The sequence below is a fragment of the Thunnus maccoyii genome, chromosome 20 (genome assembly GCF_910596095.1).
Source record: "Thunnus maccoyii chromosome 20, fThuMac1.1, whole genome shotgun sequence".
Taxonomy (NCBI): domain Eukaryota; kingdom Metazoa; phylum Chordata; class Actinopteri; order Scombriformes; family Scombridae; genus Thunnus; species Thunnus maccoyii.
The window spans coordinates 11,119,664-11,147,121 of record NC_056552.1 but is presented as its reverse complement, the minus strand read 5'-3'; the positions used below and the strand labels follow the sequence as shown (position 1 = coordinate 11,147,121).

The window sequence follows — 27,458 nt, the reverse complement described above, 5'->3', positions numbered from 1 at the left end:
CAGAAATTAACATGAAGCGAGGAGTTGTTCAAAGAATTATGGACATGACCCTGAAGTGAAATACTCTTGCCTTGCTTCTGCTCCTTTTTCCTTATATTTTGGAAGTTTAGACACTTGAATGGTTTATTACTGCCCTCCACATAATAAAAATTAAATTATCATTCATACTTTCAGACATAACCATGTATCGTGGGGAATGAGTAATTGCCTTTCCAGTCAGATGATAGTTTTCATATGTTATAGTAGGACAACAAAAAACCCTGAGAGCCAGTGGTTCCCAACCTTTTTGGCCTGTCTGTGTCTACTTTTAACCCCTAATCACAGGTCTAGTGCAGCCATGAGTTGTGAAAAGTTCAACCAAAGAGTGATTTTCCTTCCTAGATTTTTACTTTAAATGAAAATAGATGAGAAACATACATTAATAATAATTGTATAATAAGAGCACCAGGTGAACAATTATTTTTCTATTCTGTTATTGGACTAAATAGGCGCCATTTTCGGTCCTTTATCCAGCTCTTCTAATACATCCATGTCCAAACCTAAATTAGATTAACTCCATCTCTACATGGCCTGAGTTTCAATAGAGAAGAAATTTCTCCCGGAATGGCCTGCTATTTGCATTTCTCCTGTCACTCCATTTGTAGGTGTGAGGAGAAGGTTAGCCTAAAACCTCCTGAGTTTTATTGTTTCTGCTCTTTGCTCGCCATGATTCACCGGGTGGTCTTTTACTTAGAAAGGATTTGGCCGGAAGTAGCTTTTTTTCCGTTGTGACGCGGAAGTCAGCTGTAAGCTATAACAACATGTGAAAAGCAGATCGGGGCTGTCTGGTTGTAACCTACATGGCAGCGGAGCGGGCTGGGAGTGTCGGCCGGGCTCCGGCCTGTCTGTGTGTCCTCTGCGGGCTGCCTGCAGCCGGGAAGTCCACGCTTTCCCGCACGGTCTGCATCACCGCTGCACAGCAAGGGTGGAGGTCCACTGTGGTGTCCTATGATGACCTGATCCCCGAGCATGCGTTTCATGCCACAGTGTCAGGCGAAGATGCCAAACTGCAAGAAATGGTAAAGACGGATGGGTTGACTTACTAGATATATAGTACTATCAACAAAAGTGCAGTCTTGTAACAGAGCAAATTAGCAGAATAGCACAATAAAATGTATAATATTGTGTGGACTGAGCACTTCTCTGACCAGTAATAGAGTTGTAGTGTATGTCCAATGATTGTAATAAAGATAACACTAATTTATTTCATGTATAGACCAGAATGTTCAAATTTAATTTAACCAGTCTATTTCATTTAACTATTAAAGACTAATATTAATAACTTGTGTAATTAAGTAATGTATATATGGACTTGTATGTTATTGAAGACTAATACTGTATTTTTATTTAATCTGCTTTCTTTAGAAGTACACACACACCCACACCCATATACACACCCAAACACTTGTGCTCATCCATGACCCGTATTTGCCCAAGGAGTGATCGTTTATTTGGATTGAATCTCTTTGCCCTACTCTCTGATCAGAGTCCCTGCCCTTAAAGTAGCCATCAATACTATCTTTATCACATGGACAGTAATATTAACAATAATTGTGAGAATAACATATAGATTTTGCAGCAAAACATTTCGTAGTATAAGAGGAATACTTTAGGGGCACCATTTGAAATGTTGAAGAGGAAATGTACATTAGAGGCACAAATATTCACTAGAGACATTATAAGCCCTTTTGCCTATTTTAGTTTCTATGTTATGGGCTCATATTAAATATACCATGACAATTTAAATTCAGTTTCATATTTTCAGCATGTGTTAAAAAAAAGTCTCCTCAAACATTAATTGTTTTTTTTGTTTTTTTTTTACCTTTCTAGCACACTGAATGGAAGTTGCACAGACAGGCAGTGTTGCAGTGTATTGAGCAGTTCTTGAAGAAGCCTGAAGTGTTGGCGATGCTACCTAGCAGTTGTCAGATCAACAGTGCTGCATGGGAAAGATGCATCCAAGCTCTGCTGGAGCCGGAAACTTCAGAGCGCTCTCAGGCTGACAGGGCACCACTCGTGTTTCTACTAGATGACAACTTCTACTATCCAAGCATGAGATATGAAGTTTTCCAACTTGCAAGAAAGTGTAAGTTTTCTGTGTAGATCATAGGCCCCTTATCTGAATGTTCATAAAGGAGCATAGTGGTGGTCTTGCATGTTTCTGCCCATTAAGTACAAATCTTGTATACTTTAGAGAACTGCTTACAATTATGTAAGCATTCTGTCAACTTTTATATTGATTTAACACTGCAAACCTTCCTGTAAGAACACATACTTTGACAAAATTAAAGGTGACTCAACTGCTGTGAAGAATTACATATATCAAACAAGTTTAATGTCTCTGCAAGTAAATGTTTTTAGACCACTTACATAAACTGAAACCATGGCAGTCTAGGTGACAAGCAATCAGTTTAAACATTTTTGGTCCTTTTTGGAAAATCAGTCATTTCTTATGGGCTATTATATGTAAAACCATCATTATGCCCTTTAAATGTTGGTGCTTTGGTTGAATGAAATGGTCAATTGTTGTTGCAGATTCGCTGGGCTTTTGCCAGGTGTATCTGCAGTGCAATTTGGAGTCATGCATCAGCAGAAACCAGAGCAGGTCTGAGCCCATTCCCACTGAGGTGATATTGGAGATGACAAAGCGTTTAGAGTCTCCAAATCCACAGAAAAACTCATGGGAGACAAACAGCATTTTACTCAACACTACAGACAGTGTTTCCAAAAATGACATGTAAGGCAGCACAATAAGCAAGTCTTTCTAGTGAATTACTTCAAGTCCATAAACTGGTATTAATTTGTTGCCTCTCTTCCTGTGTGGCTTGTTCTCAGCCAGAGGGTGATGGAGTTGATCTCCTCTGCACTGAGCAACCCGCTGAGCCCGGTTGAGGACAACACGGAACAAAAGGTGTGTCGATGTAGCTCCCCTCAAGCATATGATAGTCCAATTTAAATTTACAGCTATATAAATGGAGAATTATTTGCTTTTTTTTTGTCCCATTCTGTGCAGGAGGCTGACCGCCAGAAATGTGCCGCTAGTGTGGTTCACCAGGCAGACAAGACCTGTCGACGCCTGATCTCTGAAGCGATGAAGACTGCCAGAGGTCAGTAGTGTGCAACATTAATATTACACACTTAATATTTTGCATTTGTCATTTATAGCCCTGCATAACAATCATTTTGTTATCTAAACTTCAGAAAGTCAAGTTCGCCCTGATTATATGAGGTCCTTGGCCACTCAGCTGAACGAATCCAAAGCGAGATTTCTTCACAACCTGCGGAAACAGTTCCTACAGGAAGTGCCTTTCAATCAAGAAGAGGACATCGATGTGGAACGTGTGGTGAAAAGAGCAGTGGATGTTTTTGACAGTGAAAAAAAGGAACTCTTGTTGAGAATCATAAATGACAATTCTTGAGTTTTGACAATGGTAAATTTAATCACATAAAAGGTCACAAGTGAAACTGTGATAAAGTAAATTGTATTTGATTTATTTTTCTGTTTTTGCTGCTGATCATATGTTCTTCAGTTAGTGGGACCTTTGTGGGGCTACATGAAACAAACACTTGAATGTAATATATATATCATTTTATCATTTCACTTTGTAATTAAAACTTTAAATATTTTTTGAAAACCAGAGTTTCCTCACAACTAATTTCTCAAACTCAAGATAAGGTGATACACTAGAAGTCATCTACATGGTTTCACCAAATGTGGTGTAAAATGTTAATCAGGTAACATTTTAATGTTTTTTGCCAGAATACATAATATACTGAAGATTTCACTCAAGGCAATAAGTCTTTACTTTAGACCAAGACTTAAACAAAATAAAAAACTAGTTCCATTTTATTTTTCTTTACTGCTCATCCTCTAGAGGATCACAGGGGAGCTGAAGCCACTCTCAGCTGACAATAGGTGAGAGGTGGTGTCGCCAGTCAATTACACAACCATTCACACTAACATTAACACCTATGGGCAATTTAGAGTCACCGATTAACCTAACCTGCATGTTTTTGGTCTGTGGGAGGAAGCCGAAGGAACTCATGCAGGCACGGGGAGAACATGCAAATTCCACACAGGTGTGCTGGATCCCAGAGTCCTCTCGCTGTGAGACAACCGTGCTAATCACGACACCACCGTGCTGCATCCAAAAAAAAAAGTAACATTATACCTAACAATCTGAGGGTCACCTTGCACCTTTACAGTGTCTCAACATCAGCTACAATACAAAGAAGTTGCTACAGTGAAAATTGGTTTACACAGTACCACAAAAACTACTCAAGACAATGTATAAATATTTGTAGAAAAAAGTTTCAATGGTATAAATTAGTACCAAAAAAAGAGCGCTATTGAAATCCTTCTGAAATATTACTAACTGATTTGGGCAACACCTTCTGCAGTCTATGATGGGAGGTATAAATAAATATCAGGACAGAGAGCAGGATTGTGGGTAAGGCTGGACACAAACTAAATGTTTTGAACAGAAAATGAGCCAGTTTGGCTGTCAGTCTCCAAACATCGGCTTCAGTTTTTTCAAAAACATACCAAGCTGGTGAGCTCATGATGTTCAGTGTTAAATACTGTTAAGTGGTATTTTATTTAAAGTGTTTTATATCTAGATGCCTATGTAATAGTGATTTACTTCAAGAGCTGAGTGAAATGCTGGTGAATCAATGGAAAGCAAAAACCATGATTACATATGCCAAACACATGTAGCTGAATTCACAAAGGACAGTGGTCAGTGGTTCTCAAACTGTTTCACGTCAAGGACCCCTAAACTGACACAATTAGACCACAGACCCCCATTCGATAAGATTTTGTCCCAGGGTCCCCCATCTGATAAGATTTTTACTTTTAGATGTTTTATTACAGAATCTATGAAACCCATGACCAAAATAGTCATACATTCTTTCATTGTGTTAGTTATGGATGGAAATATAGTGAAAATAAATGATTCCCCTTTTTGCTGGGGACCCACTTGAACCCCCTCAAGGACACCTGGGAGTCCCCGGACCCCACTTTGAGAGCCACTGATCTAACCAACACTGACTATGAAATGCTGCAAACTACACTCTGTGTTTTTCTACTGCAGAGATGCTGTATTACAAGATTTTTCTGTGCTTAAGGAACTCTTAAGTCATGAGCTATGTAGAACTGCAATAAGGCAACAATAGTGCAGTTATTAAGTGTAAAATGAAAAAGTAACAGCATGTAAATCACTGTCACCTCTATATGCTGTACATATACCGATACAGAAGGATCAAAGACTGCATATGCATCTTTGTAACAAGGAATCACTTTTTATGTTGCCCTCGAGCAAAATGACATGCAAAGTCATATTTGTCTGTGCACATGTGACCGCAGATGTTGCATCGGAATGGATGTTCGTAGCCATGGCAACCCATGTGAATGGTGTAGAGGATATTGTCAGAAAAGTGAATTTCACAGTGCTGGCATTTTTGCAAAAGGTGTTGGTCTGGTGTGGTCAGGACAGGGGTGGGTGTGCTCGGCTGGCTGTTGCTAACACTCGCAGTAAGTGTGTTCATGCTGTTCTCACAGCCGAGGCCAGGCTCAGGACTGCAGCTCCGGTGGTCTGAGGTGGGAGATTCTTTTTTAGGTGGGGATGTCTGCACTCCATTTGAACACACTGCAACTGGTGTACCAGAGACCTGCTGAATAAGGATGGGCTTCTCATCTTTTAAGGACTCCCTGTCTGGGGATGCAGGAGTCTGAGACTCAGGGTGAAGGTCAGCCAACTGGCCAGCAAGTGTAGACAGCTGGTCCAGTGGGTTATTAAACGTCAAACCATTAGCACTTCTGTTGCAATTATCATTCTCATCCACCCTGGGAAGATTCTTGTACTCACTGCTGTTCAAATGATGGTGGAGCTTGTGAGACAAGTCATTCAGATAATCCGACTTTGGCATCACCACAGAGGGAGGGCTGAAATTGATGAGTAGTCGCCTGCTGAAGCCCAGTGAGCCCGTCCTCTTCTGCAGGGCGGTCAACATTCTCTTGTTGGAGAAGGGAGAGCGTACGACCCTTGCAGGCAGAAGCTTGTGGCGGCGGCGACGGTGGTGCGACAGATTGCTGCGGTCGCTACAGCGGAAGGCGCAGAGGTCACACTTGTATGGCTTCTCTCCTGTGTGCGAGCGCATGTGCGCTTCCAAGTGGCGCTCATACGCTGAAGCAAACGGGCACAGTTGGCAGCGGTGAGGCTTTTCTCCTGGTTGACAATCAGGAGGGGAAATTTACAGGAAAATAGTCAGTGCAAAATGCAGTTATAATATAATAATAATACCAAGCATACTTTACTGTGATACAGTTAACAGTGATGCAGTAAATACAATGTAGTAGGTGCAGAGGGGTTGTACAAAGTAGAGCTGGAAGATAAAGAAAAGATCATGCTGGCAACAAAACCTTCCAGTTTATATGCTTTGTAATGTAATGTAATTTGTCTGGTTGTTGTAGGTCACATCATGACTGTAAATCAAACTAATTTTCAGCAGGCATTCTCGAGTATTTCAGAAATTAATGTGACATACAGTAAATGTGATTTAGTAAAGGTTTTGTGTTGTCAATTTAGACAAATTTGCTTCACAAGATTAATAATATAAAATCCTGGGATACAATTTATGACAAATGATTACCATTGGTAAGAGATATAAGAAATGGCTTACCAGTTTAGGAATTATATCACCACATATCTGTGTTCAGTGCTTTTCAAACTATGTGTAACTTATGACATACACCCAAACATTGTCATTTACTCTTAAGTAGTCATAGATTTGGGCAGAATTTTGTATATAATAAGACTCTGCCCCAGGTATCTGGTTATAGGAGGACACAATGGTAGCACTACACCTTATGTGGGAACATAGAAATTCATTGGGAACAATCCCAGTGAAAAATGTAACTTGTTTAATAATTTGTTATAATTGTGTTGGGAATCACTGAACTTCCTCACATGCCCCAACTTGAGAGCCACTAGTATATAACAGTTCCTACAAGTGTGTCTGGATTACTTGCATTGTTTTATAAACATGATGTTGCCTAAACACTGACCTGTGTGGATCCTGATGTGCTCTATTAAACGAGCCATGCCCTTGTTGGCATAGCTGCAGTAGCTGCATTTGTACTTTCCATCGCAGGTCCTCTCCAGGCCGTCCATTTGTACATCTGAACCATCCTCCACTGACAAGCTCACTTCCACAGACGGAGGGTCCAGACCATTCTGCTCACTCCTCGGGGCAACTAAAACACAAACACAAAGAGACTTTAACATCTTACTCTTCACTCATCAAAGAGATATTGCGGTGTCATTTGTTGTGCTCCCTTCCCACCGGCTGGAAACGCCTCTGCTGACTCTTTTTCTCCACAAACAGAGCCTGAGATCATGTTGACATGCTGGGTTTGCTGTGTCAGGTATTCTTGGAATTCCTTCACAAAATCCACAGGCTCGGTCTTAATCTCTTCCATTTTTCGTCTTTAGTGTTGTACCTGAAAAAAATCCAGAAAACGCGAGCCTGTAGTCGGACATGTGACAAATCTCTGCTTTCACATTTGATAACTGATAACCCACAGTAGCTAACAAAACTGCCTATAAACCATGACAATGGTTAGCTCATAGCTATTATCAACAAGGCTAACGTCACCTAGCTAGCGCGGCCCTTACGACAGTTTTTATTATTGTTATACCGACTATCTAACACAAGTCTCAGCGCGGTTCATACCTTACCTTTCAGCGTCTGAGCAACATTATCGCTAAGCCGAGAGAGGGGTGAAAAGGGGGCCCTGGGGGTAAATTTTCCGGCTACAACCGTAACCAGGTAAACGGTAAACGCTTGACAGCTTCCGTTTCTTTTACTGTTACGTCAGTGTTCCGTGTCCCCACAAACGCAGCTGTTGCATTCGCGAACTACCGGAAAAACCCGTGGTGACTAAATTATTATTAGAAACTAGTCTCAACAACGCTTCCCAATCAACAGATATTTTTTCTGCAGTGTCCAGAGTTCGTACCTTTCATGTAATCATCATATGGTAACTGTCTATTATTAAGTATAAATAAGTCAAATATTCATAATAAACATGCCTTTGCATTCCATACACAGCAATGGAATATCTAACGCGTACACGGTGTACCTGAAGGCAACGTCACCCCTCAGCTGAATGCACGCATGTAAACATTTTGTAACAAATCATGGCTTCTCCGTTGTTTAGGACTTTCTCAAAGGTGAGACCGACTATTATGACCATTGATATTTACATGTGCAGGTTTTCTGCATTCATTTTTTCTATTTTTATTATTTTCCCCTGTATCAATCGTTCACTCTTGAATTACGTAACATGGCTGGGTTTTGTAACGTAACGTTACCAGCTAACTGACGGCTAACGCTAGCTTTAGAGCACAAACGAACTTATTTCATTATAGACTAGCCAGTAGCAACTCAGTCTTAAAAGAAACGTCTAAATGATCACAACATTAGTGGTGAAAAGTGGCTCACATGAGTGACCTGCGCTGTTATTCAGTTGTGCATTTACCCAAACAGGCATATTGATATATATCTACTTTTGCCTATTGTGTTTTCAGTCTTGCAGACAGATCTCTCGACAATGGGGTGCATGCCAGGCTGGATGGAGGAGCAGGTCCACCAAATCTGCCCCACATGTGTCCTCAGAGCAGGCGGCTGGGGTGGTCGCCTTCCCTCCCCTGCAGACATATTCAGAGGAGGAGAGCATGATGAGGGAAGCAGGTGAGCAGGGAAAACCAGGTCCACGTTGCTTCTGAAAACTGGAGATTAAAAAAAGCTTTAAAACACTAATCATATGTCTTGCTTTTCGACAGTTAAAAAGTATGCACAAGAGCGCATTGCCCCATTTGTGTCAAAGATGGATGAAAATTCTGTCATGGACGAGGAAGTGATAAAATCTCTCTTTGAACAGGGTGTAAGGGACATTTTTTTGCTACACATCTAATAGTAAATGAACAGATGTTAAAAATCTGTCAGTGACTTCTTTCTATCCAGTGACTCTGATCTTGAAATTTTACAGCTCATGGGAATTGAGATTGACCCAGAATACGGTGGCACTGGCTCTACATTCTTCTCCTCCATTCTGGTCATTGAGGAACTGGCGAAGGTGGACCCCTCTGTGGCTGTGCTCTGCGACATCCAGAACACACTGATCAACACACTGGTTTCCAATCTGGGTACGCCAGATCAGAAAGAGCAGTACCTCACCCGACTGTCAACTGACATGGTGAGAAATTTTACATTCTGCCTCTCAGTGAGCACTCCAGGGTGTGGTATGAAAACACTACATTGTCATTGGTTGGTCAATTCTAAAATTCTCTTGTTGTTCTCGTAGATTGAGGCCTAAAAGATGTTTTGAGATTGTCAAACTACATGTACATCAAGCATATTCTGCACTGCATTTTCTGGAATGTTTTCCTGCTCATTCTTATATGTTTGTGTCATGTCACACATAGATTGGTAGCTTTTGCCTTTCTGAGGCAGCGTCAGGGAGTGACGCCTTTGCTCTGAAGACACGTGCTGAAAAACACAAGGACTATTATGTCATCAATGGAGCCAAGTTGTGGATCAGTAATGCAGAGCATGCAGGTGTATTCCTGGTGATGGCCAATGTAGACCCCTCCGCTGTGAGTAACTGCTCATGTTTCCACACTTCCTGTTGTCCACCAAAAAGTAATGCACAATTTAATAATAATCTCATTTAACATCCTGTCATCCAGTTTAGAGCTTGTAGTATCTCACTCAAATGAAATTTAGCTGTTAAACAAAAGAATAAATGCAAGATTAAAGTCATATATTTGAATCAAAATTTTTCTAATTCAGTCCTAACTAAATCTATAGACACCGATGCTTTTGGTACTTTAGTGTGTTCTCCTTCAATGTACAAATATTACATCAAACTCGTGTGTGATCGACAGGGATACAGAGGCATCACCTGCTTCATTGTAGACCGGGACACGGAGGGACTTGAGATTTGCAAGAAGGAGAACAAGCTCGGTCTGCGCGCTTCCTCCACCTGCCCGCTCAACTTTGACAATGTCAAGGTACTAACAAACACTTTGATTTGTTCCAGACTTCTGTGAAAGACATACATCATGTGGCTTTTACTAACTTTCTGCCCTCCATCGTAGGTACCAGAGCAGAACATTTTGGGACACATCGGTCATGGGTATAAGTATGCCATCGGAATGTTGAACGAAGGCAGGATTGGAATCGCTGCTCAGGTATTTTTAAAACTTCTCTTTTAGATAAAAAGTGTTCTTAAAGGCATGTTATGCAGGATTGGTCAGCATTCAAATTTGGCCCCTCCTTCCTGGCTCAATGACACCAGAGTGAGAGCAGTGATAGTCAAGCGAACTAGAGAGTGAATGAAAAGAGCAAGCGGTATTAGCAAGAACAAAGCCGTGAATCAAATAAATAAAACATTATTTTCTGATTGTTTCACGGTGATCGTGTTCTAAAGCACAAATAAACAAGCCAACACCTTCGCACAACCCTGCGGGAAGGTACTCAAACAGACACAGAAAGCAGCGATGTAACCTGGTCATTACATTAAGAGTCCCAACTTTACACCATGCACGCTGTCATTAGCTGGGGGCTACACACCCATTACCCAAAGGTTGATGCCCAGAAACATCCCAAATACAGCAAAATAATAAGAAAATACAGGCAAAGGGCAGGGTCTCCGTAGATATATCCACCGCCACACACTTCTAGTCGGTCATAAGGGATGATTGAGAGGGATTATTTTTGTATGGGTCTATACATTGTTTTTTCATAAAATCCTGCATCATATGCCTTTAAAGCATACTAAAGGTGCTCTATTTAAGATTAAAAACTGTAAAATTAATATTTTAAGCATTCTTGCTGTGTCTCTGTGTTTCAGATGGTGGGGCTGGCACAGGGTTGCTTTGACCAGACTATTCCTTACACAAAACAGAGGGTGCAATTTGGAAAACGTATCTTTGACTTCCAGGTAAAGACCTAAAAAGATTTCTTTTACTTTAGATAACATGTTTGTAGTTGATGACATTACTCTGGAGGCCAACATATTGTTCAATGAGTTTTTATGTTGTTATGGTACTTATGTGTTCTAGGGCATGCAGCACCAAATAGCCCACGTAGCAACACAGATTGAAGCTGCTCGGCTGCTGACGTACAACGCTGCTCGTCTGAAGGAAGCTGGCAGACCTTTCATTAAGGAGGCCTGCATGGCTAAATACTTCGCTGCAGAGGTGAGATTCCTGATTCACTGAATTGAGTTAAATACAAGGATGTTTTGCTGATTGTAACGGTTCTGCTGTATTTTTGCCCACGACACTCCTGTGAAAAAGAGATTTTCAATCTAAGTTAAACATTTTTCTGGTTAAATAAAAGTTGTATATCTGTTTTGTTTTATTTTCCTCAGGTTGCAACCTTAACCACATCTAAATGCATCGAATGGATGGGTGGAGTGGGCTTCACCAAAGACTACCCCATAGAGAAATACTACAGAGACTGTAAAATTGGTGAGCATGACCACAGAAATATACTTGGACTCAGCACCACTAGAAAATATGTTTGTTAGATTGTTGTCAGGATTAGAGGTGGTTTTGGTAACTGTGACTACAATGTGGAGAGGACACGGCTCATGAGAGCCGCAGGAAGGTCGGGTGTAGTTGTTTGTGATTGGACCAGAGTGGGGCGGAGAGAAGGGCTGATAGCAGCGGCTGTAATCGGACTCTGCAGGAATTCCCCTGTCTGACCCCTCCCTCCGGAGTGTCATTATACCAACACACAGCTAAGGAAGCTGCCAGGGCAAAATGTCACTTTTCCTTTCATCACCTCCATTTCGGCTCCCCAGTTCCTCAGCTGGAGCACCGGCACAACTGAGCTACATAATAAGCCAGTTGTTCCCTTGTCTCCTGATAGTGAAAGCCGTAGATTCATGTTCTGTGCAGTGGAATTTAACAAAATTGACCTTGTTTTTTACAACGGGAATTCATTCTAATGCTGTGTTTTGTCTCCTTGCACAGGCACCATTTATGAGGGCACGACAAATATCCAGCTCACTACTATGGCCAAGTTCATTGATAAGGAATATGACAGCTGAAAGCCATGTGACTGGAGCCTGATAGATTGCACAACGCTATATTACACTCCGTATTTTCTTTTTTGTCAAATGACTTTGGTTGGATTAATGTAGCAGCAATGCATTACTGTAGACCTGCTGTTATGTTTTTAGAGGTTTGTTGCAGATGTTTGCCCTGAATATTACCAACTTGTACTCTTGTAAACTACAGTGCTTCATTATGTTGCTCCTTCTCATTTCTGATGTTACTGATGTGGTTATACTTGTTCAGCTTTAGGGTTAAGGTTGATCTGGTTTAACGATGCTTTTTACTTTCCATTTGCTTTCTAAGAGACTTTTCCAAAAATCCAGGATTCAGATGGTCAAATGTAGATTTACACTACTTCCTTCATGTTCATACATGTCTTCTCCGCCTGCTTATCAATAATGTACAAATAACATATCTTAGCATTTGTGCTTTGATACATCATTTCAATATTAAAGTGTTACTTTCAGTATGAGAATGCATTTTTGAAAGATGTTGATTGGGAATTTTCTTTGAATGTTTCAGTGCCTTCCCACAAGGTTTGTAATGACTGAGATCAATAACTTAATAATATTTTTTTCTGTGTATAATACCTCAAAACAGGCAGATTGTAATGGTTCACTCATTAATATGGTTTATAAATACTGTACAGTTCCTTCTTGGGAAAATATGGGGAAAAATAATTCACTTCACAATAAAATATCTGTCAATAACTTTAACAATATCAATAAATGTGAAGTATACTGTAGTAACTGACTGGTCATCTTACTTTGGTGTGATTGACTGTATGCAGGTTAATATCAGATTCTGTCACTAGATGGCAGCATTCTCCTGAGATACAACAGCACCTGGAGTCATTGCAGCTACTCAACTGAGAGCAGCAGTCAATTACCATATCTCATAACAGCCTGTCACCTCTAATGATATTTTATATCAATTTAATTATGCGGGTGCTTCAGATGAAAAGAGACTTGCATAATTGACTCACTGATAATTTTTCAGGTGAGATTGATTAAATTTCCGTGGCCTGTAAAACACGAGCAGTATAAAATGAGGTCTATTGTTTTATATAGACAAGCTGTGTCCAAGTATACAGACCACTAATATAAGCATTATCCATGATGACCACTTATAAAAATGAGCATGAGTCATGTTTAACAAAAGTACAGTGACGGATCAATGACAATATTTGACAATATTTGACAATATTTATTATTAACAAGGATGGATAAGTAGGATTCAGAAGTGCTAGAGTGGTAGATATTGGTAGTATTGAAGCCATATATGGTGCAGTAAAACACAGCATTACAATACATTTAGATTCCCATGAAGGTAATGAATAACAAAGTAGTCATATACTTGAACAAGATTATGTCTTTTTTTAATTAAAACTGATTTATTTTAGCAGGGGAAACAAAGCTTTCCCTCTGTTTCTGTTTCTTGTAAATTGGTCTATAAAAAACCTGACAAGAATATAAAGAAAATACATTTTTTGGACTAAACATTAACTAAAAATGTCCATTTTACATTTTATTGATCATTCTAGTTGGTATAAAAACAAAATGTTATCAATTCTGTTTCTGTCATGGAAGAGAATTCCCTATAAGATTTCATGTTTTGATCATAAGATTTAGTGTTTTATTTATAATAAATATGCAGTGTCACCTGTTGGCACCAGATAAAACACAGCATTTATTGAGTGTATTAACATCTCCTATGAAATTAGATTCAGCTGAAATATGTCTTTTCCTCATGAAAATCTTTAGTCATCATTGTATGTTTGTGAGATTTTTGTCAGACAAAGAATAACCAACATGCCTTCTCATCACCATTGCATCCTGTAAAAGCAGCCTATTTGTATTTTAGTGGTAGAAGATATGTGAGTATCAATTATGTGTAATGTAATTACATATAACTTCTATATTTTAAACCTTGCCCTGGGTCTGATCTGAGTTGTACAGATAATATTGGTGCTTGCTTAGGAGCGATAGAGTGAAAATTAAGCGTAAGAGAACAGAGAGAGAGAACAAAATAATATTAATAAGATCAGCTCCACATTTGCCCAGACATTTCCAAATCACTTAAACGACAAAACTGAAAAGGGGAAACTGGGGCATGCGTTTGCATCATTGATTGAGTGCACTTTGTTTTCCCCTCTGATCCACTCTGACTTGTTCTAGCCCCTGTTTAATCAACATAATCTGATGAAAACACAGCTATCTGCTTTACACTTTGCATTGGCAAATGCAGCTCCACTGGCCTCTTTCTCCGCCCCCATCTTAAACACAGCTATGAGACCTCTAATTATGCAGGGATTCAAGTAGCTTTTCACAAAACACAGTGTTGTCCTTTAGAGCTGGAGGGTGCTCCATGAGCTAAAAGGACAGGCTGCATATTTGTAGGTTGAGCAAATTCAATTTATTTGATTAGTTCTCTGCATAACCTTCAAATCTGGTTTAAATGATGAATCTTAAATTTTGCCCATGTTGTGTTTTATGTGCATTTGCTACATTTCTTCTGATCACTGATAAGTCTGAGCCATGTTTCCCCCCACAGGTCTCATTTGCCCAAAGTGACAGACATATTTTTTGTGTTTGCTTTAGGGCTTTAAAAGTGACAGATTTATCATGTCTTGATACAAAGCACATTGCAGAGGCCAGCTGTTTAACTCAAGTAGCATAACATCATTCATCATACCTCCCCATAATGCAGCCTCACTTATTCATTCTTCCTTCAGCCTTACCCCAAAAAAGCACTGTGACGGCTTATAAATGTGAAGGCTATCTCCCTCCTGCCCATTACCTCCTATTTATCATCCAATCTGATCGCACTTGATCATATAAATGTCTCATTACACATAAAAATATAATCTGTTGCATCCAAGCACCAGTATTATTATACAAGACTCATGTCATCCTCATGCATTAGATCACCTGCTGTCGGTGTGGGTTTACATGCTTTTGAACAAAGCCGATGTGAAAAGCCTTTATCACAATGGTAAGCATTCAATTTCTGCCTGCAGCACGTCCTGACTAATAAAATTACACCGAGGTCAATGAGCTCTGGCCCCGGTGAAATTTACAGTGCTTTCCTGTTGCACTCAGGTGGAACAGAGGATATTTGAAATAAAAGATGAATGACAGGTTGATCCTCAGCAGGTTGCAGTGTTCAACACAAGCAACGTCAAAAAAAGAGTGAATCAAGAAAGTGTATATTATCTACTGTATTCTTGTGCTATAAGAAATTAATATGATACTGTTTTATGTGTCAGTTTCTCCTATTTCTTTTATTAATTCAGGCTACAATAGGTTACTGTATATGGATGTGTCTTGTTCTCTTTATTTGTCAAAAACAACAAAGTGGCCTCTTTCTGTGTTTTATATGTTTTCAGTGGCTTCAAGTGCGTGCGTAAAATCTATGCGCAATTTGCGCAATATTTGTGCCAAAGCCCACCAGTTCAGCTCCACACTGAGGTGTGATAATCTCTGGACCATTTATTCAATTTACTGACAGGTGATTGCGGCTCGTGCACGCCCCAAAAACCTTGAAACAATTTTCTCTTTAATCTAATTGGATGATAAGTGGGTGCGTACTGCTGAACCCGAAGCCAAAACGCTTGCGCGGCCTTTTCTTTGGAGTCTGTTCTCGTCACAGCCCCTCGCGGTTTCATCTCAAATCTCATTTGCTATTGTACCTGCCCAATCGCAGAGACCGAGCGCGTTTTAACTCGGATGGCATTTTTTATTTCATCATTACATCAAGCTGGTGTAAGTTTGGCGCAGTGATCTCTCTGCTTTCACTCCGGTCATCATCAAGAGCTGGACGCAGCTTCGGGCGACTTTCAGGGTCTTTTTTTCTCTTTCTCTTGTATGATTTCATCACAGCCTGTGAGCGTTTTTTCAGGAGTTTTTTTTTTCTTTATAAATTTTTGATGGTGATTCTCATCGGACAGTAAGCGGTGATGGCAGACTCTGATGCGCAAGAGACTCGCCAACCTGCAAAAGACTCACCGTTCTCCATAAAGAACCTACTGAACATCGAAGACAAACCCACGAAGCCGAAAACCGTCCTCGCCTCATCTAAAGGAGTGTTTGAAGGCAGCCTCTTCTCTCGGCTCGGTGACTTATCTTTCCCTCGGTTTGAGTTGCCCACACAGAGAATTGGACTATCAGCGCAGTATTTGGAAAGAGCGTCTACCTGGTGGTACCCATACACACTCGGGACTCATCTGAGGACTGGAGGTAGATATTATTGACTCATCTAATTCTGCAAATAAAAATATTGTTGTGTTTTGCTTTCAAAAAATCAAAATAATGTTAAAGAGAGGGGCCTATAAGCATACAATTTCGTATCTTGAGGGGGAAAATTTAAAGGATTTTAAAAATAGCTTATATCATGAATTAATGTCAGTAAACACTATATGACGTATACATTAATGAAAAAGGAATAGCATAAAAATGTATATTTTACTAATAAAATATATATATCTAGATTTTTCCCCTAAAATACAGGTTATTGTCATTGCAGATCACTTTGTCTTAGTGAATCAAATTTGAAAACTGTATTTTTTTCGTGCAGGGTCTGAGAAGGCCAACCTGAGGGAACCCCTGCCGGTACATGACAGGCGCTCCCCTGATCTCCAAAAAAGTGACCAAGATGCCAAAGAGGAAAGCGCGGACGACGATATCGCGCTAGATGAAAGTGACGCAGAAGAACCAAAGAAAGACACAGACCAGGAGGACGACTGGAGGAGAAAAACGGACGATCTGGACTCCGACAAGAAGCCTTGCAGGAAGAAGAAGACACGCACGGTGTTTTCCAGGAGTCAGGTCTTCCAGCTGGAGTCCACCTTCGACATCAAGCGCTACCTAAGCAGCTCGGAGAGAGCAGGCCTCGCCGCGTCACTGCACCTGACGGAGACACAGGTCAAAATCTGGTTTCAGAACCGGAGGAATAAGTGGAAAAGGCAGCTGGCTGCGGAGCTGGAGGCGGCCAACCTGAGCCATGCGGCGGCGCAGAGGATTGTGCGGGTTCCCATACTTTACCACGAGAACGGAGCCCCAGAATCGACCGGGGGTCCCGCTGGAAACTCACAGGGCAGCCAGTCCCTGCTGGCTTTTCCCCACCACATGTACTATTCCCACCCTGTCCCGCTGCTGAGGCCTGTTTAGCACCAACTGTCTTAATGTGTTGTACATATGTTTTTAAATGAGAGTGACCTTCATTGAAAAAATTACAATTTTGTATATTTTGTAGATTCAACGGACACAATGTTAGGTCATATTATTATTATTATTATTATTATTATTATTATTATTATTATTATTATTATTATTATTATTTGGTCATCATCTTTATCCTGCTGAAGTGTCCTTGAGCAAGACACTTAGTCCCTTTACAGCTCCCATGTGTGTTGCAGGAGGGACAATTGAAAATTATTATTATTATTATTATTATTATTTTTATTATTATTATTATTATTGATGGACTCGTTAAATGCTCAAAAGTGGGTGAATATATTTCAATGTATTCACTTCAAAAAAGAACATGTTTTGAACAGGGTTGACTGTCCATATGTATTTTAAAGGGACTTGTGTTAGTGTTTGTAGCTAAAACTGTGGATTTTAATATTTTGATATTTTCAAATATCGTGCAATACTGTTGGCTTCACGCTAGGCTACCAGCCTGTGGCATCTATATTTCACTTTTACAGAAAAAAAAAACCCATGTCCTAATCCTTTTCTCTTTGTAATAGTGAGGACAATCATGTGATCCTTGAAATAAATACCCCGAAAACTCTGCAGGTGACAGGCACTTGTTTCTAAGATGCAATGTTTTGCCAGTAATTTTGAAGCCATGAAAGAGCCAAAAATAGCCTCTGTTCTTGTGTTATGATTTTCCTCTGATATTATTGAATACTGTATGAATTCTGATGTTATATGATCTTACACTCAGTAAAGATTTTGTTCCAAAAAGAAATGTATCTATCCTCATGATCGTGATGTACACTGGAAAAAAAAATCATTCATTTGAGTCAAACCGTAAGATCTTGGTTTTTTTGTGAGGATGGTGAGATCTTTAAATATTTAAAACGAGGCAGTAAGGCACAGTGAGGGTCTGAAGAGATGTGGGTGCTCTCTAAAATAAGATATTAAAATTAGATCATTTCAATTTAGTTTATTAATGATGGTCATCTTTTTAAATATGATGACTTGAGAAATAGTGGGTTATAGCCTAATTGTAACCATCATTTGAGAAAACATTAGGCTATATTGGATTTTTGTTACGTTTTTAGGCCAATAGAAAATGTTTAGGCACAGCCTGTCTCTTGCTATAGGCCTATATTGTTTTGCCACATTATTTGTGCCTTCTTAAATAAGCGAGAATTAGGTACATGACAATAGGCATAACAATACTTAAAAACAATAGGCTATCCCCACAAAATTTCTCGATTAATCTGGCCACAATTAAATGACAAATTGATCTGGGAGCCTATTATTATTATTCATCCATTAAACGACATTGATAGCTGCATGGGTTAATTTCCTTTTTGTAGGCGTCGAGAAGATGACCTATGGCCTATAAGAAACTGTTATGTTAGTAGACTATTTGGGCAAAGTTCTTCTCAGACCACAAAAGTGAATAAGGACGGTTATATACAGATAAAATATACGTTATAATAGTCTACAACAGTCTAATTAGCCATCGTGGATCTTTGCGGATATAGAATAATTAACTCAGCTAATATTCCTATTATAAGATTCACCTACTAGGTTGCTTTATTGTCCTGTCGTAAATAAAAGGTACACTCAGACGCAGAAAATACATCCTGTGTGTGTGAGAGAGAGAGAGAGAGAGAGAGAGAGAGAGAGAGAGAGAGAGAGAGAGAAACTGTCCTGGGTCACGTGATCTGCGCTGCGCCAACGGAAGATATACGTCAGGGTAAAAGTCAGCCAATCACATTCCAGGCGGGAATTTGAACGTTCGTTTTATCCAATCAGCATCTCCTGGTCTGGAGCAACGACAGGCAGCGTTTGCAAGCGAGTTAGCTTCACGCGCCTCATTTGCTTTCTAGCATTTTCCACGTTGCTTTGTTTTGTGTTTTACCGTAAACAAAAGCATAATAACTAGTCTTGAAAGAGAAGAATCCCAACCGAAGCGGTAAGTGAAGTGGAACGGCCAACACCAGCGGCTCGTAGCTTACGTTATATTTACCGTTACAAGCTAGCGTTAGCAGACACCGGTGACAGCAGAAGTGGGCTTGGTGTAATTGCTGGATGTAAGTTAACGGAACAAATCGGATATTCTTTGGGAATAAAGATCAAATGCAATCGTTAAACTACGAAGTAAAATCACTTTCTCGCAACAGAAAACCGTATTATTTAGTTTAAGTGTTAGAAAGCTAAGTGCTCGGTGGGGCTAGTTAGCTAAATCCACAACCACTGTAACTGAGCTAGGCTAACAACAAGCAGGAACGCTATAGATACACCAGTATGCAGACTTCCAATTTCTTCAATAAATGTTTTTAGATAACGTTTGACATAATTTTATACAGTACATGTTTTATAGCAGCTTTGTGCTCAGCGATTGATATCAGTTCATTTCCAGCAAGCCCAGCTGTATTAGTAACTCTAAATCTTAGTTATCTAACCAGCATTAAGTAGCAAATCAGAAAGGACTGACCTTAATTAGTTCAATTAAATGATCAAATTTTGTAAGTTAATAAAAAGTCAAGAAAGCCTTTTTTCTTCTCAGAACCACCAAGAGAAATCTCCAGTTGTTCAAAACATGATGCAAATGGCATTCACTGTGCTTTAGCTAAAAGCAAACCCTTCAAATCACAAATGAGTATATGCTGTTTTTAACCTAATTTTGTGAATGGAAAATGATGTATTGATCGGTCATATTTAGCAGTCAACAATCCTGTAGTTTATGGAAACCAATTTGTGGTAGCTGTGGTTCAATTTCAGCTGGCTGAGATGAAATTATATCACAAGTGAACATAATAACACTACTTGTAGGATCTTAACAGAATCCCATATAATGTCTCTGTAACATTTGCTATGTTTCTGAAGTTTAATCTAAATACATTTGTTTTGGCTGTGTCAGAATGGTGTTAATTAATCCTTTTTCTGAGGTCTAGTTTGTTCTTAAACTGGATTGCATAATACTGGAAGGTATTTATATTGTTGCAGCCACCTATGTATATTGTTATATTGAAGTGTCATACATTGTGTCCAGTAAATATGCATGAATTAGGTGTTATTAAAGTAACCTTGGAGGGCCATATAGTCTCAATTCTTTACTTTATGATGTGTTACTTGTCTGCAGATGACAGGCTCAAATGAGTACAAGCTGAACCAGGGACCAGAGGATAGCATCTCTGCTGTCAAGTTCAGCCCCAGCACAGCTCAGTTCCTGCTGGTTTCCTCCTGGGACTGCACTGTCCGTCTCTATGATGTTGGAGGAAACACCATGAGGATGAAGTACCAGCACACAGCTCCAGTTCTTGACTGTGCTTTTTATGTACGTCATAGATTTTTATATTTGTCTAGGCTCCTTATTGTCATGTTATACCCTAGAAGTCTGATACATGCATTAATGTCACCTTTTACTTGCAGGACCCAACACATTCTTGGAGTGGAGGTTTAGATGCACAGTTAAAAACTCATGATTTGAACACAGACCAAGGTATGTCATGACACTGTATCCCAACATCACCGAAAACCTATTAAGTTTCAGACAATAACCTCACTTGTACCTGTCAAATTTGGTCATAACTGTGAATTGAATGTGCTGCATGTGTTTATTCAAACGCTATTTTTTACACTCTCCTTTAAACAGATACAATAGTCGGGACACATGATGCCCCCATTCGTTGTGTGGAATACTGCCCAGAGGTTAATGTCATGGTAACGGGCAGCTGGGACAGATCAGTTCGGCTGTGGGATCCAAGGACGCCTTGCAACGCAGGCACCTTTACTCAGCCTGAGAAGGTAGAGTAATAGACACATCCATGCTTAAGAGACTGTTGTTTGTAAAGAAAAAAAAAGGTATTTAAGAAATGATTATAACTTGTCAGAATCATCTTTAATCACAAATAATTTTGTAAACATGCTAGATTTTATCACATGACTTTCATGCAGCAAAGCATAAATAGCCTACAGGGTTTCTCAGTATTTTATTTGTCCCAGTTTATTTCTAAACTTAAACGAGATGGTATTAAAATTGCCATGATATGACATTTTTAGAGCTTCCTGGTTTATTAAATTGGTGTGTGTGTGTGTGTGTGTGTGTGTGTGTGTGTGTGTGTGTGTGTGTGTGTGTGTGTGTGTGTGTGTGTATAGAGAGAAACAATGTTTAGATGGGACCTAACATGTTCAACATTATTTCTCAAGAACACTGGCACTGGTTCACAATGAGGTAGTCATTAAAGGTGCACTGTTTTCCAAAAAGCACCTACATTTAATCAGATACTTGTGTTACAAAATAATAATATAGACACTTTATATATTGTTGCATTTATCGTGAAAATGTTGTACACTGAACTATGGCAGAGACGCATGACTCCATGACATGTTTGTATCAAGTGAAGTTCATGGCATTACTAATGTTGCGTCTCCCTCTTGTCTCATTCTTGCTGTCTTTGTAACAGGTGTACACGCTGTCTGTGGCTGGAGATAGACTGATCGTTGGCACAGCTGGAAGACGAGTCCTGGTGTGGGATTTGAGAAACATGGGCTACGTACAGCAAAGAAGAGAGTCCAGTCTCAAGTATCAGACTCGCTGCATAAGAGCCTTCCCCAACAAACAGGTACTCTTTGAATTAGAGTTGACTTTTATTAGTTTAATCCGCAGTGTGAGCATGCACGACATGTACACAATTCTAATGAATGATACAGCCAGACGTTAAAACTTGAAATATAATTTGGTCCTGATCGAGTATTGTGTTACTGACACAAATTCCTGTGTTAATGTGAAGACGTTGGTTTGTAACCTCATATTTTCTGTCTTGGCTGCAGGGCTACGTCTTGAGTTCAATTGAGGGACGTGTAGCTGTGGAGTACCTGGACCCAAGCCAGGAGGTTCAGAAGAAGAAGTACGCCTTCAAGTGCCACAGGCTGAAGGAAGAGGGAATCGAGCATGTTTACCCTGTCAATGCCATCTCATTTCACAGTGTTCATAACACCTTTGCCACAGGTATGAATGGCTGCTTAGTACTTAACAAATATAGGTTTCTGAAAAGTTTATTACAAAATCAAGAATTTATGAATTTATTTTGTTGTACATTTTTATTTGTTTCTGTAATTAGGCATTTCTGTTATATGGCCAAAAAATGTTATCATGATAAGAAATTTTCTGTAGTTACAAATTACAGATGTCCCCTAAAGGTCTCACATGCAGACTAGCGGTAGACACTGCAATTCACTGATGTTCTATAAACGCCTCATATGCAGGCTACTGCTACTGGTAGCATTTTTGCTGTTCTCAACCCAGTTAATTTACTATATTCTTAATTACAGCGGCTAATTATCCGCTGTACATTTAAACTTACACTTGCGCTGTTCAAGCACTGATAGCTTTCCCATTCTTTTAACGACTTTCTCGCTAATCCCACAGTTGTTAACACGCTTTCCAGATCTCCTAGTCACTTAGCAATGAGCAATAGCTTAGCAGTTAGTGATGGCTTCTCTCTCTCCCTCAGTTTAATTATATTGAACATTTGTAATATTTCTATCAAGGAAAATTATATCCAGGTAATTATTGTTATCGTTTATCGCCTAGCCCTATCAGTAATTGTTTGTTTTTTATAAAGCTCATAGATTTTTCTGTGACCTTTAGGTGCTGCCAAGGTTGCATATGGAACAGCTAGTTATTATAGATCTGTATCTCAGCGGTAACACAGCCTAAATCTTTTGAGTTTGACCTTGAGCCTCTCCTTCTACCAGGTGGCTCGGACGGCTTTGTGAACATCTGGGATCCTTTCAACAAGAAACGCCTTTGTCAGTTCCATCGGTACCCAACCAGCATCGCCTCACTGGCTTTCAATAACGATGGCACCATGCTTGCCATCGCCTCCTCCTACATGCACGAGAAGGGAGACATCAGCCACCCAGAGGACGCCATCTTCATCCGCCAAGTCACAGATGCCGAGACCAAGCCCAAGTGAGTCTCCCTCAGCCCTGTGGTCCTCAGTATGACGGTTTGCTACACTCGGAATCTGTGAGCAGCTGTATTTACAAGGAGCACGTCCAGCTGCAGCATATGCTGATCTGTATCTCTGTCCTCCCACTTTTCAATATCCGACAGTTGAAAGATAGACAGATGAGAACTTGAAAATCTTCCCACCCATCTATGCCATTGTGAATATACACTCGCTACAATGGCCTTATAATAAATACTGCCTTTGTGAAACTTGAAATGTTAAATCTTTGTTGACACTGAGTCTGTCAGGTGTTAAATTTTGAGGTTGTTTTGTGGTATTGTTGTATTGGCTTGTGTTATATTGAACCATGTTTTTGATTATTTTGTTTCTCCTTTATGTATGAGGATGGACAAAATATTAAAAACACTGTTTAATAAACAATTTTAGGTCTGCAATTTTAAAAGATAGGTTCAAATGTTTTAATTTGGTCTTAAACACATTCACAAGGCCATATGTACTAGGGCTGCTCGATTATGGCAAAATTCATAATCACGATTATTTTGGTCAATATTGAGATCACGATTATTTAACACAATTACTCATTGACTCAAAGAACAGAAACACTTCCATTTTATTAAATGTATCAATCCACATTGACTCTGAGTCTCATGGAGACCCCCTGTGTTTGTTTGTTTTTTTTTTTTTTTACACTGAGTCTGTTTCTTTCCAGTTTCATAAAGTGTAATTTGCACAGGCAGCTGTTTAAATCACACAAATATCCTGCTGTATATGTGTTTTGAACTTATTAACAGCATCTACATTGATTGATCAAGGCTCCCAGTCTGTCTGTGAGCTCACCTGTTTCACTACAGGCAGATTCCCCTCACTCGCTACAGTGTTTCGGCAGGGAAATATAATCAATGGATCAATAAATATAAACACTGTCAATTTCTTTCTGTGGAGCCAACATGAAACTATTTTGGTTCAGTAAATTTCTGCTGTCAGTCAGCCTGGTGGAGGCGGGTTGTCTGGCCGGGAGGAGCAAAAGCGCATCGCTGTAAAGGAAAGGGCTGCGCTGGATTTATAACACAAGACAAAACGAGAGCATCATCGTGAAACAGAATGCGGCACAATAATCGTTTTATCTGGATGATTTTGTTTTTATAATCGTTGAAGCCAAAATGGTAATTGAAAATAAAATTTGATTAATCGCCCAGCCCTAATATGTACAGTACTTTGACTTTGGCTTTGCTTGCTATAATCATTCCTCATTATGACATCTTTTCCTAATGTGCATCCAATATAAGTGATTGGGGGCAAAATTCACTTTTTGTTCTGTGCAAAACTGTACTCAAAAGTCTAACTAAAGCAAATATGACAATTTAACCATCTGAGTTAAGTTTAATCAAGTGTATATCTTCCAACGAAAGTTAGTCTTTTTTAGAACAAAACTTCCTGTTTGTGTTTCCCTGGACTCTTATTTCCATGCTGAGGGAGAAGGAGGATTTGAAGTAATATCAATTGTTTTGCTTTTATTAAGAGATTTTGATATGTTTTTGATTTGATGAATTGCTGTCGAGTGAAGAGTCCAGGTGGAAACTGAACAAGGACAGAACTAGCAAAAATGTTTTCTCTGAACCTGTAACATCATCAAAAAGTGAGTATATGTACACAGTATGTGTTAAGAAATATTTGACTCAACACATGGAAATGGACATCTTGGCCTGGATATGTAGGTGCAACAACACTAGAAAATCCAGTTTGTTGGTCAAACTGTTCTTTCTCAGAAGGACTTGTGGGCAATTGACTGATGCGTTTCCAATGTTATTTTGTTGAAAACACAAGGGTTGTTTTTTTATTTGTTATTGTAATGTCAACATGAAATTGCTCCCACCTATGTCACAAAAAGCTACTTTGATGTAAATGCCATCTCTCTGTTGTTGATACAAGTATAAAAAACATTTTTTAGTAGATTTCTTTGTGTCAAAAATATAAATATTTGCTAGGGTATTTCTGGGAGTTTACAAAATATGGAAAACAAGTTTGCACTTGCATAAGTGACATCAAGTAGCAACAAAAAAAAAATGGCCATCATTCATAGTGAAACCTAGAAACCAGTGTTTTCTGGAGTCTTTCACTTCATCAAAAGTAATTTACTCCACCTCAGTTTGACCCCGCTTTATTGGCACAACAGTGGATAAATTGGCTTAGATTTTTTTTCTGAAGAACAGTATGAAATAGGCTAGTAGTCCATGAATGGGATATCGCTTGCCTCCATGCATTGATTCAGTGATTGCTCCTGAGTTGATTGATTCTCTCCTATTTTTGGTTTACAGGTCAACCTAAATCCACCTTTGTATGGTTCCCTCTGCGTATGAAGCCTTAATCACATTTGGGTTATCTGCTGGCATCCAGTGTACCATTACTAAATTGCTACCTGTCATTTTCTCCCATTTCAGTAGTTTGTTTTCTTTCTTGTAAGAAATGTCTGTTCATTTTCTCTCTCTCTCTCTTCTGGTTCTTGTTAAATATTTCATTGTTTCATGTATGTTTGGACAAGCAACTTTGTTTTTCATGAATAAAACTGTTTATACACATCTTTCTTTGCGTCATCATTTTGGAGTCACCAAACATTGTCGCTGTCCTTGTTTCAGTCTTTTAATACTGATGAGTTTGACAACTGCAGTATAATAAAATCTCTAATTCTGACCTACAGAATAACTTCAGCTCACACATCAACAATTTTCATATGTACTACCTGCAAAAGAAAACCTGAGAAATGTTAGGAATGTGTTGGGGCAAAAGAGGTTGTTCTCTTGATGATGTGTTGAGGGAAAGCGATGAGCCACTCGTCTTGCCGAGGGCTCCACTTGCCCCCAGACGGTGACCTGTGCTGATAGACATCAGAGGTCTGCGGCCTAAACCAGATCTTGCTTTATTACTGGTGAAAATTGGCGGAAAACCACTAAAAACTGGATGACTCGCTTGCATCTGGCAGTCCGGGAAAGCTAAAAGGTTCACACTGAAATAAAATGATCATGAAGCTCATTTCTAGATTTCCCTTATTTTTAATGGTGCATTATCAGTTGAGTAGCCTGGTTTGTCAGGACTGGAGTACACTGTAGACCTGAGTGCTAGCCATCTGCATGGTTTTACTGTGCTGTGGGTTTGTTTTTTTAACTCATTTGTAAATATATATATATACAACAAAGAAAAAATCTAAGTATGAAAGTTTAATACAGAAAAACTAATTTTATAGATGAAGGATGACAGCAGAGATGTTTGAGTTGGATGTACAGTGCTTTTTTCATCCTTATCGATGAATTTATCTGCTGCTGTTCTGCAAGTTGTTACACTGGTGAGAGTCAGATGCAACGCAGACCTTTTTAATGCAGTATTCAGCGTTACATGAATGGGAACAGTAAGCACAGCAGTGCCCTGCAAAAGTCTAAGTGGTGTCTCTTTTCCCCCCAGTTCAGATTTTCAGTTGCATCTAATGCAATTTCTGAAGCCCTTCAGCCAAAGCAGCAGAGAAGATATAGATGTCAATTATTCTATTTAAGAGCTCCATTTTTTTCTAATGGCTCTATCTGCTTCTGCAGTATCCTGGAAATGATTAGTCCAGTTTGGTTAAATGATGTAACTAATTCCCATGATTGTCGATAATGAGTCCGTCTTTGACATTGGATTATGATTGCAGCTTAATATGAAATGGCATTCATTTTCAGACGTAATTACTGCCCATGAAGCAGACAGAGAATGGCCGGGGGTTTGTTGTTTGGGCTGCAGCGAATTACCTTGTTTCCTGTCATCTTTGGCTTCCGCTAAATTGGAAAATCGAGTTCTTTGAGTGTGCATTAGAGCTGTTAAGGTTTTCTTGTCTGTATTGAATATCTGTTTTACAGGGAAAAGTAATTTAGCAGCTAATCTGGCAGGTGCATTAAAGCATTTAGCATTTTTGTGACCTCAACGGTTTGCAGTAGATTTAAAAAATTTTGAGTTACAAATGTAGCTCTCTCTTATTCAGTAGATTTATCAAGATCTGTAATTCACCAAATTGCAGCAGATAAATCTGTTGCATTATCTATCAGGATCTTCCTCCAAGCCTGTTTCCACAGGGCTCTCCAGGGTTTTTTTTTTTTTTG

General features: G+C 39.4%; 5 protein-coding genes across 7 annotated transcripts; 4 read left to right on the top strand and 1 right to left on the bottom strand.

The window, feature by feature from the left end:
- Positions 1 to 750: 750 nt before the first annotated feature.
- On the top strand, positions 751 to 4,855 carry LOC121887569 (L-seryl-tRNA(Sec) kinase). Its single transcript, XM_042398465.1, has 6 exons — positions 751 to 1,058; positions 1,870 to 2,125; positions 2,575 to 2,776; positions 2,875 to 2,950; positions 3,053 to 3,146; positions 3,241 to 4,855. The coding sequence occupies exons 1-6, from the start codon at positions 840 to 842 to the stop codon at positions 3,456 to 3,458; spliced, it is 1,065 nt and encodes a 354-aa protein (XP_042254399.1). The 5' UTR covers positions 751 to 839; the 3' UTR covers positions 3,459 to 4,855.
- A 20-nt stretch (positions 4,856 to 4,875) lies between these two features.
- On the bottom strand, positions 4,876 to 8,001 carry LOC121887568 (zinc finger protein Pegasus-like). Of its 2 annotated transcripts, none has more exons than XM_042398464.1 (4): positions 7,774 to 8,001; positions 7,384 to 7,540; positions 7,106 to 7,294; positions 4,876 to 6,266 (listed from the first exon to the last, which is right to left on the bottom strand). In XM_042398464.1, exons 2-4 carry the CDS (start codon positions 7,517 to 7,519, stop codon positions 5,335 to 5,337), a joined length of 1,257 nt encoding a protein of 418 aa, XP_042254398.1. In that variant the 5' UTR covers positions 7,520 to 7,540; positions 7,774 to 8,001; the 3' UTR covers positions 4,876 to 5,334. The 2 variants fall into 2 exon arrangements, with proteins under 2 accessions (XP_042254398.1, XP_042254397.1); XM_042398463.1 differs by having other exon boundaries at positions 7,779 to 7,999.
- Positions 8,002 to 8,168: 167 nt separating this feature from the next.
- Positions 8,169 to 12,639, top strand: acadsb (acyl-CoA dehydrogenase short/branched chain). Its single transcript, XM_042397362.1, has 11 exons — positions 8,169 to 8,273; positions 8,631 to 8,793; positions 8,886 to 8,986; positions 9,092 to 9,298; positions 9,528 to 9,698; positions 9,990 to 10,115; positions 10,203 to 10,295; positions 10,958 to 11,047; positions 11,169 to 11,306; positions 11,480 to 11,579; positions 12,087 to 12,639. Exons 1-11 carry the CDS (start codon positions 8,241 to 8,243, stop codon positions 12,161 to 12,163), a joined length of 1,299 nt encoding a protein of 432 aa, XP_042253296.1. The 5' UTR covers positions 8,169 to 8,240; the 3' UTR covers positions 12,164 to 12,639.
- A 3,469-nt stretch (positions 12,640 to 16,108) lies between these two features.
- LOC121887399 (homeobox protein HMX3-B) lies at positions 16,109 to 17,424 on the top strand. The gene is made up of 2 exons (XM_042398139.1): positions 16,109 to 16,408; positions 16,746 to 17,424. Exons 1-2 carry the CDS (start codon positions 16,129 to 16,131, stop codon positions 17,336 to 17,338), a joined length of 873 nt encoding a protein of 290 aa, XP_042254073.1. The 5' UTR covers positions 16,109 to 16,128; the 3' UTR covers positions 17,339 to 17,424.
- A 1,731-nt stretch (positions 17,425 to 19,155) lies between these two features.
- On the top strand, positions 19,156 to 25,851 carry bub3 (BUB3 mitotic checkpoint protein). Of its 2 annotated transcripts, XM_042398374.1 has the most exons (8): positions 19,157 to 19,328; positions 20,499 to 20,693; positions 20,789 to 20,858; positions 21,012 to 21,163; positions 21,823 to 21,981; positions 22,190 to 22,367; positions 23,117 to 23,333; positions 25,650 to 25,851. In XM_042398374.1, the coding sequence occupies exons 2-8, from the start codon at positions 20,499 to 20,501 to the stop codon at positions 25,657 to 25,659; spliced, it is 981 nt and encodes a 326-aa protein (XP_042254308.1). In that variant the 5' UTR covers positions 19,157 to 19,328; the 3' UTR covers positions 25,660 to 25,851. The 2 variants fall into 2 exon arrangements, with proteins under 2 accessions (XP_042254310.1, XP_042254308.1); XM_042398376.1 differs by having other exon boundaries at positions 19,156 to 19,328; positions 23,117 to 25,851.
- The last annotated feature ends 1,607 nt before the right edge of the window (positions 25,852 to 27,458 follow it).

What these genes read in the sequence shown, in the direction of transcription:
- LOC121887568 (XM_042398464.1), bottom strand. Translation starts at nt 7,519, where the DNA reads ATGGAAGAGATTAAGACCGAGCCTGTGGATTTTGTGAAGGAATTCCAA. An exon ending in AGCAGAGGCGTTTCCAGCCG is followed by an intron (nt 7,295 to 7,383) that starts GTGGGAAGGGAG and finishes TTTGTGTTTTAG; the next exon opens with TTGCCCCGAGGAGTGAGCAG. An exon ending in GCACATCAGGATCCACACAG is followed by an intron (nt 6,267 to 7,105) that starts GTCAGTGTTTAG and finishes ATTGTCAACCAG; the next exon opens with GAGAAAAGCCTCACCGCTGC.
- bub3 (XM_042398374.1), top strand. Translation starts at nt 20,499, where the DNA reads ATGACAGGCTCAAATGAGTACAAGCTGAACCAGGGACCAGAGGATAGC. An exon ending in GAGCCTTCCCCAACAAACAG is followed by an intron (nt 21,982 to 22,189) that starts GTACTCTTTGAA and finishes TCTTGGCTGCAG; the next exon opens with GGCTACGTCTTGAGTTCAAT. An exon ending in TCATAACACCTTTGCCACAG is followed by an intron (nt 22,368 to 23,116) that starts GTATGAATGGCT and finishes TCCTTCTACCAG; the next exon opens with GTGGCTCGGACGGCTTTGTG.
- LOC121887399 (XM_042398139.1), top strand. Translation starts at nt 16,129, where the DNA reads ATGGCAGACTCTGATGCGCAAGAGACTCGCCAACCTGCAAAAGACTCA. An exon ending in GACTCATCTGAGGACTGGAG is followed by an intron (nt 16,409 to 16,745) that starts GTAGATATTATT and finishes TTTTTCGTGCAG; the next exon opens with GGTCTGAGAAGGCCAACCTG.
- LOC121887569 (XM_042398465.1), top strand. Translation starts at nt 840, where the DNA reads ATGGCAGCGGAGCGGGCTGGGAGTGTCGGCCGGGCTCCGGCCTGTCTG. An exon ending in ATGCCAAACTGCAAGAAATG is followed by an intron (nt 1,059 to 1,869) that starts GTAAAGACGGAT and finishes TTACCTTTCTAG; the next exon opens with CACACTGAATGGAAGTTGCA. An exon ending in AGGACAACACGGAACAAAAG is followed by an intron (nt 2,951 to 3,052) that starts GTGTGTCGATGT and finishes CATTCTGTGCAG; the next exon opens with GAGGCTGACCGCCAGAAATG.
- acadsb (XM_042397362.1), top strand. Translation starts at nt 8,241, where the DNA reads ATGGCTTCTCCGTTGTTTAGGACTTTCTCAAAG. An exon ending in CCAATGTAGACCCCTCCGCT is followed by an intron (nt 9,699 to 9,989) that starts GTGAGTAACTGC and finishes TGTGATCGACAG; the next exon opens with GGATACAGAGGCATCACCTG. An exon ending in GGATTGGAATCGCTGCTCAG is followed by an intron (nt 10,296 to 10,957) that starts GTATTTTTAAAA and finishes TCTGTGTTTCAG; the next exon opens with ATGGTGGGGCTGGCACAGGG.